Here is a 14744-nt window from a genome sequence, read left to right on the forward strand (position 1 = left end):
ATTACGACTATGGCGGTTCATCGGGCCTGCATAGCCACGGTGACAGTCCTGGCACCATCACGCTCGGGCTCTGACCACCCTATTACGACTTTGGCAGTTGGACCGCATTGGCACCACCGTAACCGACAGGGATCAGAGATCCCTGGCAGGGTTGTGGAGGTCTTGATGCTGCAATATACGTGGTAAGAGTTTCCTCCTTGCTGTAGTTTCCATGGCAGTGAGCATGCCATGAAAAATGGGGTAGAGAGGAAACAAAGGAGGCCTTACAGAGCCCTTGTTGCTGCTGCCCCAGGAGATGCATGCAGGGGGTCACTAGGTGTGCCACCCGTCCGTATTCACCTCCCGATCCTGTAGGGCATGGACTTGACAGTCAATGCCCTGCAGGACCCTGCTATGGTGTTCCCATTGCGGTGCCTGTTATGGCTTTCCTATGAGCCTTTAAACAGGCACCGCTGTGGGCCAGCCACTGTAGGACTGCCCAACTTGCATTCCAGTCTGAATCCTGCGGGTGGTCTAATTATGGTTTTGGCGGTGCCGGGCGCTGGCATGGTGGCCTGCTTCCGCTCCGTCTAAGTCCTAATAAGGCCCTTTAGATTTTTTTTTTAAAGTTCTTATTCACAGGTTTTCACAATGTATCTTTTCTGATGCTCAAATGATACCCGAGTTTAGTCTTTGTCTTCCTAATGGAGTCTCATTTCCAGATGATGCACAATTGGAGTTTATGTAGAATAGTTTTTATACCAGGGCTGACTGCACGGCTATCTGCAAGGCCTTTTTTTTTTTTTTTTTTTTTTTTAACTCCGATGAATTGTATGCAGAATGCTTTTTTCCACTGCTGCAGGCTTTTTAAAATGTTTTAATCCGGTTTGAAAATGTTGCCAATGTTTTTTGTTGCAAAGATACTGTCAAGAATTCTCGGGAAGCTTCAGTCTCCCTTGGGTAATCCCCCCTCCCCCCCCCCCCCCCCCCCCCCCCCACACAAATACCTTTCCCCAATTTTTGGGAACCTAGGCATCTTTTTTTTTTTTTTCCCCCTCCAAACTTAATGTTGCCTTTTCTCAGTCGCAGATGATGTAATGTTACTGATGTGTTTCCCTAATCAGCAACCTTCGTAAGAATAGTTAATTTGATGGGATCCTAAAAAGGGACTTAATTTTCGAATAAATAAGGGCAAAGAACTGATTATTGATGATCAGCTTTCTGTAGGTTTGCCATTGAAAGGGAAGAGTGCAGTCCAGAAGAGAACTCTAATTTAATTGCATAGTCATTATAATATATAAAATGTTACCATGTTCTGGTTAAAATAGGGAAACACCTGTTGGTATTAGAGCTCATTCTGATAACCAGTGGTTGTTTCATTAGTCCAGGTCAGAATGGTTATAGTAATGGACAGTTCGTACGATGCAACAAGTTTAACAGTGCATACTTTTGTGAAGTAGTGCTGTTTAGAGACACAAACTAACATGAATGTCTCTTTACAAGGGCATTTCTGCTTGATTTGAGTCTAGATGTTGGTCTCTTTTAGGCCCACATCTCAGTGAGGGTAATGCTATGGAATCATTTAAAAATAGTAATTAACACACAGAAGATTCAGGCCTCTTAAAATCTTGTTACTAGACCTGCAGGTCTAGTGACTTAAATAATACGACCGACCTAACTGTAATGCACTGGGCCCATAAACTGCTCCAAATTCTGTGATGCTTAGCAAATATTTTATTTCATCGAGTCGCCTTTTTCCTTCATAATTAAATGACAGCATCTTCAAATCTGTGAATTCATGCTTTCTGCTGTACAAATTTAGCCCACATAATATGCACACATGACCTTTCACTTGCCTCTTGGTACATCAGTAGCATTGTTATTATATGGGATAGGCAGGAATGTTTCTAAGCTCATGTTTAAAAACTCGTGTGTGTGTGTGTGTGTGTGTGTGTGTGTGTGTGTATATATATATTACTAAAGCATGATGTGGTAGTGCACGGTCATTTGCAGACGAAATATCTCCATTGAAGTGCCCACAAACGTTCCCTCTGGCACGCAGTTTTACTTATAAGTATATAGTGTACAAACGCAAATGGGGACATTGGATTTCAGCAAATATTTATAATTTGCACAGCAGCAAGTATTGTTTTACTTTGTTTTGACCCAATCAAATTATGTTTGCCTCACACATTAGAATTAACAAGTATTTTAAAAAGTGCTTCGCCAACTAGAGAAATATATTTTGAAATGTTTGTACAATTAATTTACAAGGTATTTTAAAACAAAACGAAACTGACATCCTGTAGTCTTTCTTTACCTTTTCTTGCACCCAACATGACTGTCCGACAATTCACTGTACTTTTATTGCTCTGTCTGCAAAGTTTGAGGATTTTGTAAACACAATCTCTATGATAAAATAAGGAACAATCTATAAGAAGACATACGCTGACGTCTGACCTCTGTTTTAGAACACACACCAAATGTAACAAGTTTTAAAGGCATCTTTACTGTTCTTTCACTTTCTTATTCATAAGAACACCTGTTCTGTGTCAACTGGAGTCTCTCATCAGTAGTCCCTAAAATTAGCTAGCCCTGTTTACATTTGACTCGCGAAAGCGAGTTGGTGAGCAGATTTCTCAAGGCCTGAGTTCTCATTAGAGGAATTAGTTGGTTACATTTGGTAATGGTGTTTGTGGTTTGTAAACTTATCTCTTCACATATTCTTGAGTTTCCTCCTCATGTCTGGTGGAGAGGGTATGTATTTCTATGTCATGAAAAGGTGTAGCTGTCTTTTGAAAGTTGTGTGTTTTTCTGATTTAACTTTTCCTCTTCAGATCTGTCACATGTCAATTAATTGTGCCAGGTCAGACTTCCAAGAGTAGGAGAGTCTGAAACATGGATAGGATCTGTGGAACTCAGAGAAATGTTGGTAACTAATATTTGTGGGATTGTGCTTTTTGGACTCTTTTCATATGTGGTGTGGTTGAGTGGATTTGTGGTAGCAGCCACAATATCACTTCTAGTGCCTAGTGGGCATTTCAAAGATGATTCCTCAGGAAGATATATTATCCACTAGAAAGAGCATTACTGGAGGCAAGTAACGTATAATCATTAAGGAGCTAATTGTTACCTGTTCATTAAGATTTTCCCACTGTACTCATAGCACAGCAAATGTAAGGAAATGAAAAAAGGAATATTTACCAATGTAATATTTTTGAGGCTCTTGGATTTTCCTTTTGTTCTTATTTCCTCTAGACATTTGAAGAAGCAAATCTTCCTGAAACACTGAATAAAAATATTTCTAAAGCTGGATATGTGAAACTTACACCAGTTCAGAAATACAGTATTCCTATTGTGCTAGCCAAACGTGATTTAATGGCTTGTGCGCAGACCGGTTCTGGAAAAACAGTAAGTAATTGATGATTAACTGTTTGGCAGTTCAGTGATAAGTCTTTGTTGAATTACATTCAGATAAGCTTTTAACAATGTATAAAAGTTCCTTTATATAAAAACTACCATACAAGATGCCATCTTCAGATTTCTACTGCATGTCATGCTTTAGAGTATTCTCAATCACAGCTCTGCTACGTTAAAGAGCTCCACAGATTTAATCCGAAAATATTAACATTTTCTTCCTCAGCCTTTTAATGTTTGCAGATAAGATAAAATTGTTTGTTTTTCTTATTCCTGTAACTTTCTACTGAGGTTGCTTCCCTGCATATGTTATAACCTCATACAGGTGTTTGCTAAATTGTTTTTCATACCTTGCATAGTCTTTGACACAGGAGCTTCTTTAATTCAGCCTGCCTATTCTCTTCCTACATAAAGGAGGTTTTCTCAGCAGAAACACTGTGGAAAGAAAGTATGAAGCATGCTTTGAATGGATTGTTTTAATTGAGCCCCTACCAATATGCATCCCTCACGGTCGGCCTCTGAACCGTTAATCGTCATGAAACCTGAAATCAAGAGGCGAGAGTGGTTGTTTGGACTAGCAATGTTGTTGTGCTTGTCCTAGCATTGAGGAGTTTAAGTAGCTTTAAGTTTTGGGAGGGAGGCTCACCCTCGATTCGTACATTCACTCTTGCAGTACAGGCCCAAACTGACGTAACACGCACAAACAGTATCAGATATGCCTATACAAGGTAAATATAATGTAGTGACCTGGAATGTCCGGGGAATAGGATCGGTAAACAAACTACACCGGATACATGCCCAATTGAATAGGAGGAAAGCACACATAGCACTATTACAGGAGACCCACCTGACAGCTAGCGAAATAGCTAAACCAGCGATTCCCAAACTGTGATCCGCGGACCCCTAGGGGTCCGTGAGACATTCCCAGGGGGGTCCGCAGGACTTGAGTGTCTGCCGTCGTAGTGAAAAACGAAATGCCCATGCGTCCTCACAGCACACAAGAGCTGTGAATGTTGGTGCAGGGACGGCAAGACCACAACAATACAATCTGGCCAATCACCATTCAGCTTTAGGAGCAAGCGGAAGGGTGATTAGCCTTATTTTATTATTTGCTTCTGCCAGTCCCCGACGTTGCGCACCCACAGTGCGTGCGTTTCCCCTTGTTTGCGGCCGGGGCATTTTACTACCATGTGTGCCCTGTTGCCCTGAAAGCGGAGTACAGCTGTGCCTCTTGTATCGAGGCTGAAGAGCATTCTAGCACCTCGAACCGGTAGCAGGGCTCTTCTCCCTCTGGAACTGCATGTGAGTGTTTTACAAGTGTACCTGTGCATTTACAGTAAAAGCGCACGTATACCTTTAAAAACGTCTTTCCTTTTTATGTCAGCCTCATGTAACATAGTTGCTTATATGAGCCGGCACTTACCACAAATTGCTGTCAGGAGGCGGCATTATCTGTTACATAAGGCCCCTCGATAATCCTACATCCGTTCAGAAACAAAGCTGGGATTCGAACCTCTGACATCCGGATTGCCTGGGATGCATTAGTCTGCAAGCCATCAGACCTGGCTCAGTCCACTAATCCTCTTTAAACAGATACAAAATTGCAAGGAACCATTCAAAAAAGATTGAGGCGCCTGCTCTCTGATTTTGCACTATAGAAATAGCGCATACATCACCTTCAAGAGGCCAACATTTAGACCAGAACCTTCCGAAACATTGCTAGACAGCTAGAGTGACAGGAACAAGTAAACGTCCCACAATGCAAAAGTTTTAGAACACCACAAAAATCCGAATCACTACTAGGTCTGCTAATATCTAGAGTGGATGTCATTTGGAAATTGCATCTTTGGCACAACGCAATAACATGGAATGCTGCGTGAGGCGGAGGCCTGTAATTATGCGCTGTGCATAACGATCCCAGTATTAAACTCCGCGATGGCACCCAAGTGCCCCGCCATACTAATGCATGCCAGGGGTTCTCGAAAGGGGCGGGGCAAAGGCATTAGGAGGGGCACGGTAAAGGCAAACTATTTCAGCGGCAATGCACGGGAAGTAAATCACTCCCACAACGGATATATTGCATCGTAAAGCAGAAAAAAACAGCTTCTGCATTTCACCACGTCCCTAGAAAAAAGTAAATGGCTCCCATGTGCCCCCAGGATCATACCAACATTGGCCGTCCAATCAAACCGGTGTAATCACAAGACAATATTAGGATCGCGTGCCACAGTCCTGAAGTCAGCTGCGGAACTCCCGGGCTCCAGGATAATCGTCCACAGTGTGCTGCTACATACAATAGACCCGAATCAGACGAAAGACTCCAGATTTTCGAAGCCAAAAATGGCTTGCTTTTGACTGTCCCCCTCCTGAAATTGGCTCTGCTTGAATAGAAGTCAACGGGGTGATACACTCTCCCGATTATTTCTGTGAAATCTTCCATTTTCTTCTTCCAAAAATGTTGGCATGTATGCTTCTAGTCTAAATCTATCTGGCAGCATATATACATTTACACGTGACATTACCAATAATAGGGCAGAGAAAGCCAGCTTCATGTGAATTGTTCAGGTCTCACACCAAGTACGTTTAGTGAGTGAATTGAAATACATATTTGGTGTGCATTAGCAGCATAGGTCTATAGACAATCGTTAAAAAATAAATGTTATTCCTGTGGATCCCAGTGAAAAGTTTTCAGAGATTTACAAACGTCAACCTCATGCGAGAAAGCTCTGCCTCTTCCCTCATTTATCCAGTATTGGGGTATCTTTCATAGATTCACATGCCTGAATCATTCCCCCGTCGCCGAGGTAAATAAAAAGTAGTGCCAAAATGTTAGTAGTAGGCCCAAAGAAAAGGCCTAAAGCCTATATCTTATCAGCCTATCTACCTCATCATGCAAAAGAACCAAGAATTTGGTAACAACCAATCAGACACCAGTACCCTTCTAGCACCCTTTCAGCAGAGCCATTTCTCCTCAGATTTTCACCGCACGTCGTGTGGAAGGGAGTCTCCCTGAGTGCCTCTCAGTTTTCAACTTGCTTCAGCATGTCTGACAAGAAGGCCTTGTTTAATTCCTGCAGGACCTGCGCCAAGAAGAGGGTCCATGTTGATGATCAACATTTGGACTGCATCTACTACCTCTACCCTAAACATGAGGCAAGAGATTGCAAGATTTGCCGCACCGTCCCTACCAAAACTCTTAGGGATAGGGAGGCGAGAGTGCTTTTGTGGCTTAAATCCTCTTCAGCTGAGGATGACAGAGCCTCTACTTCTAGCAAGAGAGCTAGATCGCAGGACAGCTCTTCCAGTGAGGGGAATAAGCGCCAGAAATCCCACTATTCTACTTCTGATTCTGTTCAGAGGAGTCCCATCATTTCCTCTGAATCAGCGCACTCTCTTTAGGATTCTGCGGTCAAGGCTAGGACACATCTGTCACCTCGTCTGCTCCTTCATTGACGGAAACCATCTCGACGACAGCCATTACCTCTCCTATTCTGTTAACGAGGATCACTATCCTCTCAAAAAAGCCCGTCGTCGACGAAGTCCTCGTCGACGAAGCCATCGACGAAGCTTTCATTGTCAAAGAGAAGCGGCGACGAAGATCTCGTCTTTAAAAGTCCCGTCGACGACGATCCCGCCAGCGAAAAGCCCGTCGACGACTACGATCCCGTCGACGATAGCCCCGTCGACAAGTCCGTCGACGATGGGCACTAAAAGCCTATTAACATCAAAGGAATCCATTTCTACTACAATGCCTGGAGATTTACCTGTTCTGTCTCTGACATTTGCAATGGCGCCCGCTCATTCCACTCCTATTTCCACCAGGATTTTCCAACGAAGGACTTTTCAAAGGCAGGAATGTAGCGATATATCACCGCTTACTCCCTCACATCTCCTAAAAACATATGTGCAGGGTGAGGATGATGATTATGAGGATGGCGAGGACGAAGGGCCCTTTGGGATCGCTCGCCATCCTTCTGAACTGCACATCAAGTGTCAAGATGACGATGAGGAGGAGGACAATTATCAGGGGCATTACTATCAAGAAGACAGTCGTTCCGCATCATAGACCTTGCTACAGACAACCTCGTCAGAGCGAGATGTCACATCTGCCTCCGACTCTAATTCAAGTCCTGCAAGCCATGCTTGCAGATTATAAACCGCGTTTTCCACCGCAGCCAGTCATTCCACAGGTTCCGCGGACTGCGCCGCAGCCGGACCCATTGCCTTTGCCTGAAGATCCAGCCCCAACGCCTCAACTGCCTGATTCTCCACAGGACCCGCGTCAAGGTCAAGATTCAACCTCTGAGGAGGAATTCGAAGAGGGTGAGCTACCAGACCCAGCAGAACCTTGGGATTCTTGTATAATCCCTATGCCTTCGCCACCCACCCCTCTACCATCTGATTCACCCCCAGAAGATATAGGGGAGTTCCATAACCTTATGCAGCGCGCTGCGACCAGGTTCCACTTGCCGGTTACCATTGAACAGTCTGACTGTTTCCTTCATGATTTTAAAGAGGAGTCAAGAAAGGTTACTAGAGCTATCCCTATCATTGACTACATTTGGAAGGAAGGAGTAAAAATTATGAAAAACCCAGCATCGGTTCCAGCGGTGCTTCCACGGATTGACAAGAAATACCGTGCTCCTGCCAACAGTCCTTTCTGTCTCATTGGCCATCCTCGGCCAGACTCTGTTATCTCACAGGCAGCCCAACAAAAATCTAAGAATCCGGCAGCACCTATCACTACACCACCGGATAGGGAAGGACGATGCCTGGATTTAATTGGCAAAAAATTTTCAACGATGGCAGCTGCATCCATCAGGGCAGCCAACTCGTTGGCGATAATAGGGCGTTGTGACCGCCAAATGTGGTCAGAAATGGCAAACTTTATTGACCTCATCCCAGAGGACAACAGACAAGAAGCTCGGAAGGTTTTGTTGGAGGGTGAGCGTGCAGCATCAGAGACTATCGACTGCGCTCTGGATATTGTAAATACAAATTTTCACCAGTTGGCTGGGGCAACTGTTCTCAGACGCCAGGGTTGGCTTAAGGCCACCACGTTCAGACCAGAAGTCCAAACAAAAATATTGGATATGGCCTATGATGGCGAATCGTTGTTTGGAAAGCATATAGATGACGCACTCCAAGCAATAAAGACCGATACTGATACCGCAAGATCATTGGGCTCCTTGCAGTACAAACGAGGTACCTTCAGAGGAGCAAGAGGCCGTGGATTTTCATCCAGAGGAGGTTATCACACCCACCAGAATAGGTACAAGCCTCAGTATCGACAATCCTATCAATCTTCTCACAGACAAACCAACACGTCTGGTTTCTTTCGTCAAGGCGGACGAAAAAGATCGCAGAATCAGGGAAGAGACACCACAAGGAAGCAACGATTTCTGCAGGGCGCCTTCCACTCCTTTTCCCCTCCCTGTGGGTGTGAAAATTTCAACTTTTGGGAGCAAATGGCAAGAAATTACGTTGGACCAGTGGGTTCTGGACCTGGTTCACAACGGTCATACCTTAGAGTTTGTCACCAAGCCACCCAACACACCACCCAAGGGACCCCCTCCCCCTCGTTTTCACTTACTATTCAAAGAAGCTTTAACGATGCTCCTCAAGAATGCAATCGAGAAGGTTCCTGCACTTCAAAAGGGGACGGGTTTCTAATCCCGCTTTTTTCTCAAGAAGAAATCAGGGGAGTGGCGTCCAATCTTAGACCTTCGCAATCTGAACAGATTCCTCAAGAAGCAGGGATTTCGCATGGTCACTCTGGCAGAAATTCTAAGCCTCAACGAGAGAGATTTTCTAGCTTCTTTGGATATGGAAGACGCTTACTTTCACATCACAATACAGCCGAAGCATCGCAAGTATCTTCGCTTCACAGTGGCTGGTGCCCATTACCAGTTCAAAGTGCTCCCGTTTGGGTTAAAATCTGCCCGAAGGATATTTACGAAGTGCCTAGCTCCAGTGACAGCAGCGTTACGATCCCAAGGAATCCAAGTCTTCCCGTATTTAGATGACTGGTTGATAAAAGGTCCTTCGGAAAGCTCAGTCAAGACTGCCGTGACAACATCTCTTCGTCTGTTCCACTCTCTGGGGCTTACGGTCAACAGGAGCAAATCTCAGTTACACCCAAGGCAGATCCTTCCTTTTCTGGGAGCTCTGCTAGATACCGTCCGCTGCAAGGCATTCTTATCTCACGAACGGCAGGTTCGTCTTCAAAAGTTAGCAATCCTGATTTCCAAAAGGTCAGTTTCTGTCCGGATGTTCGCGTCGCTCCTAGGGATGTGCTCCTCTGCAATACACCTCGTCCCTCTGGCACGGCTTCGGATGCGACCCTTGCAGGACGAGTTACACCTTCAGTGGCAGCAGGCGATGGGTTCCTTCGACGACATCCTCAGAGTCACTTCAGGCATGAAGAGCGCTCTACGTTGGTGGTCTCACATACCCAACTTAGCAGAAGGGCTCACTCTCATACAGAAGATTCCAGACTTTGTCCTCACTACTGATGCTTCCATGGAAGGATGGGGAGGTCATCTCCAAGACTTACAGATACAGGGCAAATGGTCTCCAGAGTACAAGAACAAACACATCAACAGTCTGGAATTGCAAGCAATTTTCCTGTCTCTGCAAGCTTTTCTTCCAAGGATTGCAGGTTCTTCGGTTCTGGTTTGGACCGACAATACCACCAGCATGTTTTACGTGAACAAGCAAGGAGGGACAAAATCAGCAACTCTGTCCACAGAGGCTCAGGAGTTGTGGGAATGGGTCACACTCCACAACATAACCCTCAGAGCAGAACATGTCAGAGGTCTCTGCAATACATTAGCGGACACGCTCAGCAGATCCCAATCGGATTGCCACGAATGGGAGCTAGAGCAAGCTCAAGTGCTCAGAGTATTCAGAGCTTGGGGAACACCGCCACTGGATTTGTTCGCCACAAAAGAGAACAAGAAATGCGGCTTTTATGCCAGCAGATACCCTCAACAGGGGTCAAGGGGGAATGCCCTGTCCATGCGATGGTCAGGGATTTGTGCTTACACTTTTCCCCGATACCTCCAATACCAAGGGTCATATGCAAAATGAAGTTGGAGGGCTGTCGTCTCACCTTGATTGCACCCAGATGGCCACGCCAATACTGGTTTCAGGAGCTTCTATTACTATCCCAGGACCAGCCGATCCGTCTTTTCCCGACGCCCACAATGCTGTCAAGGAACAGAGGTCAGGTTCTCCACCCAGACCCTCAGTCCCTACATTTACACGCATGGCTCCTGACTTCTTAGAATTTAAGGACCTGGATATCCCTCAAGACTGTAGGGATATATTAACGAAATCACGAGCCCACAGCACGATAAAAACTTAGTCTAAAATGGAAACGGTTTTGCTGTTGGTGTGAAGCAAACCAGGTGCACCCGGTGGACACTCCTGCAGAACAGATCCTCCCTTATTTTTTACACCTGGCAACATCTGGACTTTCTTTCCCTTCAGTCAAAGTCCACTTAGCTGCACTTTCCAGATTCAGAAAGGGTGCTCATGGCCCTTCTCTTTGTTAATCCTCTTTAATTAAGCAGTTTATGAAAGGGCTTTTCCGGGAGTTTCCTCCGGTCAGACTTCCGGAATGGGAACTCAACACAGTCTTAATGCAATTAATGAAGCATCCATTTAAGCCTATCCACAAGGCTGACCTCAAATTCCTTACCTGGAAGGTTGCTTTACTTCTGCCTTTAACATCGGCTCGACCAGTGAGTGAAATTCAGGCATTTACTGTAAAGGAACCTTTTCTACACTTCACTCAAGACTACGTGCACCTCCGAACTAATCCAACATTTATCCTTAACGTGCTGTCACTGTTTCATCTTAATGAACCGGTGACGTTAAAAACTCCGGACTATGTCTAAAACCCACCTGTCCAAAGTGATGGTGCGTCAGTGGGGGAGGTGATGGCGAATCCAGATGCTCACTGGCATTTGAAGGATATGAAAGCCTGTATTAGGAAGGTTTTGGGGCAGTAGTGTCCAGGGTAGAGGTAGACTGACCCGCTCGCTGGCCCCCTGAACCGCCTCTGCGGTTCCCACGTCCGCAGCCACGCTGAGACTGCTGCAGCTTGTGGCTCTGAAGCGAACGTGCTGGGGCGCCTCTCCCATAGGCACAAAAGGAGCGAAAAGCAGAAGGTGGAGGAGGGCGAGTGGCCGACAGGCCCAAGGACTTGGCCGTAGCCCATGAGTCCTTAAAACGCTCCAACGCGCTATCTGCCTTGTTGCCAAAAAATCCAATGCCATCAAAGGGCATGTCCAGCAGGGTGTTATGGACATCCACTGAGAAGCCAGTAGTCCTCAGCCAGGCATGGCGGCATAGCGCCACTGTCGTGGAAATCGATCTGCCCAGCGAGTTGGCGGTGTCAAGGCCACTACGTATCGTGAACTTGGCTGTATATCTCTGTGAGAAGTTGGCCTGATGTATGATGTCACTAGTTCTAGTGTACACCTTATATCAGTCCAAACAACCCTTATGGTGATTGGTTGTAAAGTCAACCTTATAGACCAGCTATCCTAGTGGTAGCATGGACAAGAGCAGTCTTAGGCTAAACCTTGAATGGCATGTGAAGCCAGCTGTTATACCATATGTAACCCCTTGAATACCAAATGAAAGGACACCACAACAGATATATATATAAAATAAAGTGTATTTATTCTAGTCAAAACCCTCAGCACTCTTTATGAGATTCGAGGTAAGTACAACACAGTCTTATTTAAGCATACATTAAGTCACACAGGTAAGTAATACAGTTAGGCCCTAGGGGCCACGCAAGCCATATACTAAGTAAGTGGTATAAGGACCACTGTCACGGAAATAGAATAGGCCTAGGGAATCGCTGGGGCTACACTATACTACAGACAGTTAGGAAGTGGGAGGCCCACCGGATTCAGGTGCAGAGTGGAAACACTCACACGTAATTCGTAAAAGTCGATAGAATCACTAGCAGTTAGAAATAAGCAGTTTTAGGACCCTTCTGGTATAGCTAGAAAGTCGAGACTCGGAAACTAGACCCTAGGATAGTCACTACCCTTGTGAGCACCGGAGTACCCAAGTTACCTAGCCCACGGGCTGCGGGTGCATAGGTGTGAACTTGCGTCGGGTTTCGTCGTGGACTTCTATGGATGCCTGAAGGAAAGTTGCTGACAGGCAGTCAGTGAAGAGTGTCCGGTGGATCCCAAGGTGGGGATCAAGAAGAGAGGAGACCTGCAAGCAGAAGGGACAGAGTCAAGGTCACTAGCCAGTGACCACGTGGAACCAGGACGGAACCAGGCGATGTCGTGAAGATTGCAGGTGAAGGTGAAGCTTGTCGCTGCAGCCACGGGTACCAGGAGACGTCGAGGACGACCAGGACCAGGAGGCGAGCTGTCCCACGAAGGCTCTTGCTGTCGGCGGCGTCTAAGTCTAACTAGGACTCACCAAGCCTTGGCAAGCGGAACCCACGAAGAATGGAGGACTTGCTTCTGGTGCAGACCAGGAAGGTCTGGGGTGCTTCTCTTTTGCAGAGGAGCAGGAGCCAGTCTGGAGGAGCCAAACCAGCAGTGGAAAATCAACGGTGTGTCGTCGCAAAGGTTGCTAGCCAACGGGCAAGCAACCGGACAGACGCGGCAAGCAGGAAAATGCAGAAGGGCCCCACGCAGGACTCGTGGAGTGTGGGGGGCTGATCTTCGGTGCAGATGGTGCTTGGGGTTGGGGCTTCTCAATCCCCGGTGCACAACTTCGAGGGTGCCTCAGAAGCTGCGCTGGAAGATACTCGCCACTTTTCCCAGGTAGCCGGTCCCACGTCTCTCGTCGCCTCCACGGATCTCAGCTCGGCTGTGGATGTGGATCAGGGTCGGAGAAGTCTGGAAGTCAAGGCTCTGGTTGGGCTCTGCAGTCGGTCCCTCGTAGAACTTCAGCAAAGCAAAGTGTAAGTCTCTTGATGGTGCCTGTTCGCACAGGGTAGCCACTCCTTGGCCACAAGGGAGATTCTTCATTCTTCTTCTTTCGTCGAAAGTCCAGAGTTTCTGTTCAAGTTGCAGGTTCAGGTTAATCTAATCTCCTGGGGCCCAGCTACCACACTTATACTAATCTGGGGGGCTGGGTTGCCTGCTAGGTCACGCCTTATGGGTGGGACCTGGGAGGGGGGTGGTTACACCCCCTTCCCTTTGTCCAGTTTCGCACCAGGACTGGGGCTGGAGTGCCCCAGCACCGGTTTGAACTGGACTATGCATGGGACACCTTGTGTGCCCCAGGCAGTATCTAGTTTCTTTCATCCCTCCCTGCCCCAATACACTAAGGCCTGTCTGGGGTGGTGCTCGCACTTCCCAAGGCAGGAAACCTATTGTCCAAGCTTCCCGTGCCGGGATCACTCCCAGCAGCAGGAGGTCAGACTTGTGTCGTGGCAGCAGCATCCATTTTGTGATGCTGGGGCTCTGGTTAACTTTAACCGGGTAAGTAGGTTTCAACATGTCTTCTCCCTCTAGAAGGGAGGGATAATATCCCCATCACCAGAAATGGGATGGGGGTATAATTCCAAAGTGTTAGACACCTTACACGACATGTTTTGATAAAGCCAAACCATAGTTACCATAACCGTTTGAGATTATAAGGCACTTTAAGAGTATATGGTAGGCTATATCATAGAACAGCTATAAGGACATGGTTCCGAAAGCTGCAGACAGGCTCAGCTCATGCTACGCACGATCTCACATGTTACCAAGCACTCTGCCTCCAGGATTGTTAAGGCCTGCTATAGGAGTGGCTGATAGGTACACATGTGTCTATATATAAGGTAGGTATAGGCATACTACACCTAAACAAGGGGTGATTACACGACCTTGCCCCAGCTGAGTGATCAGCCAGTTGTCACAATGGAAGGCCCGGCCAGGGGTGGCATAATACATGCTGCAGCCCCTGGTAGGCCTAGGGTAAACCTATGCCCTGGGTACCTATGGTACACTGTACAGGGGCCAATAAGGTGATCCTATCCAATTGGGTTATGCACCTAAAGTACATAGTATGAATTTAGAGAGAGAACAGCAGGGCTGTGGGTCTGATTAGCAGGCCCACAGCCACATCCAAGTCGAAAACCAGTAAAGCAAAAGCAAAAAAGTGGGGGTGAACATAGAAAGCAGACCCTACTCTCCTACACTTACATTCTCTCGATATCAAGAGATGTCTTAAATTCTATCTTCAAAAAACAAAGAACCTTAGAAAGTCCGACCAATTGTTCGTGGCTTATGGCCAAACTACCCTGGGAAGGGCGGTGATAAAATCCACCATTGCAAGATGGATAGCATCATCAATCCTTTTCTGCCATGACAAAG

General features: G+C 46.4%; 1 protein-coding gene across 4 annotated transcripts in view; it reads left to right on the forward strand.

Moving 5' to 3' along the window:
• Positions 1–14744, forward strand: part of DDX4 (DEAD-box helicase 4) — a 1682862-nt gene that overhangs the window by 1197897 nt on the left and 470221 nt on the right. For all 4 annotated transcript variants that reach the window (XM_085631316.1, XM_085631317.1, XM_085631319.1 and 1 more), the window contains one exon: positions 3238–3390. In XM_085631316.1, coding sequence (XP_085487442.1) covers positions 3238–3390 — 153 coding nt within the window. The remainder of the gene's footprint in view (positions 1–3237; positions 3391–14744) is intronic.

The sequence above is a fragment of the Triturus cristatus genome, chromosome 2_1 (assembly GCF_964204655.1).
Source record: "Triturus cristatus chromosome 2_1, aTriCri1.1, whole genome shotgun sequence".
Taxonomy (NCBI): Eukaryota; Metazoa; Chordata; class Amphibia; order Caudata; family Salamandridae; genus Triturus; species Triturus cristatus.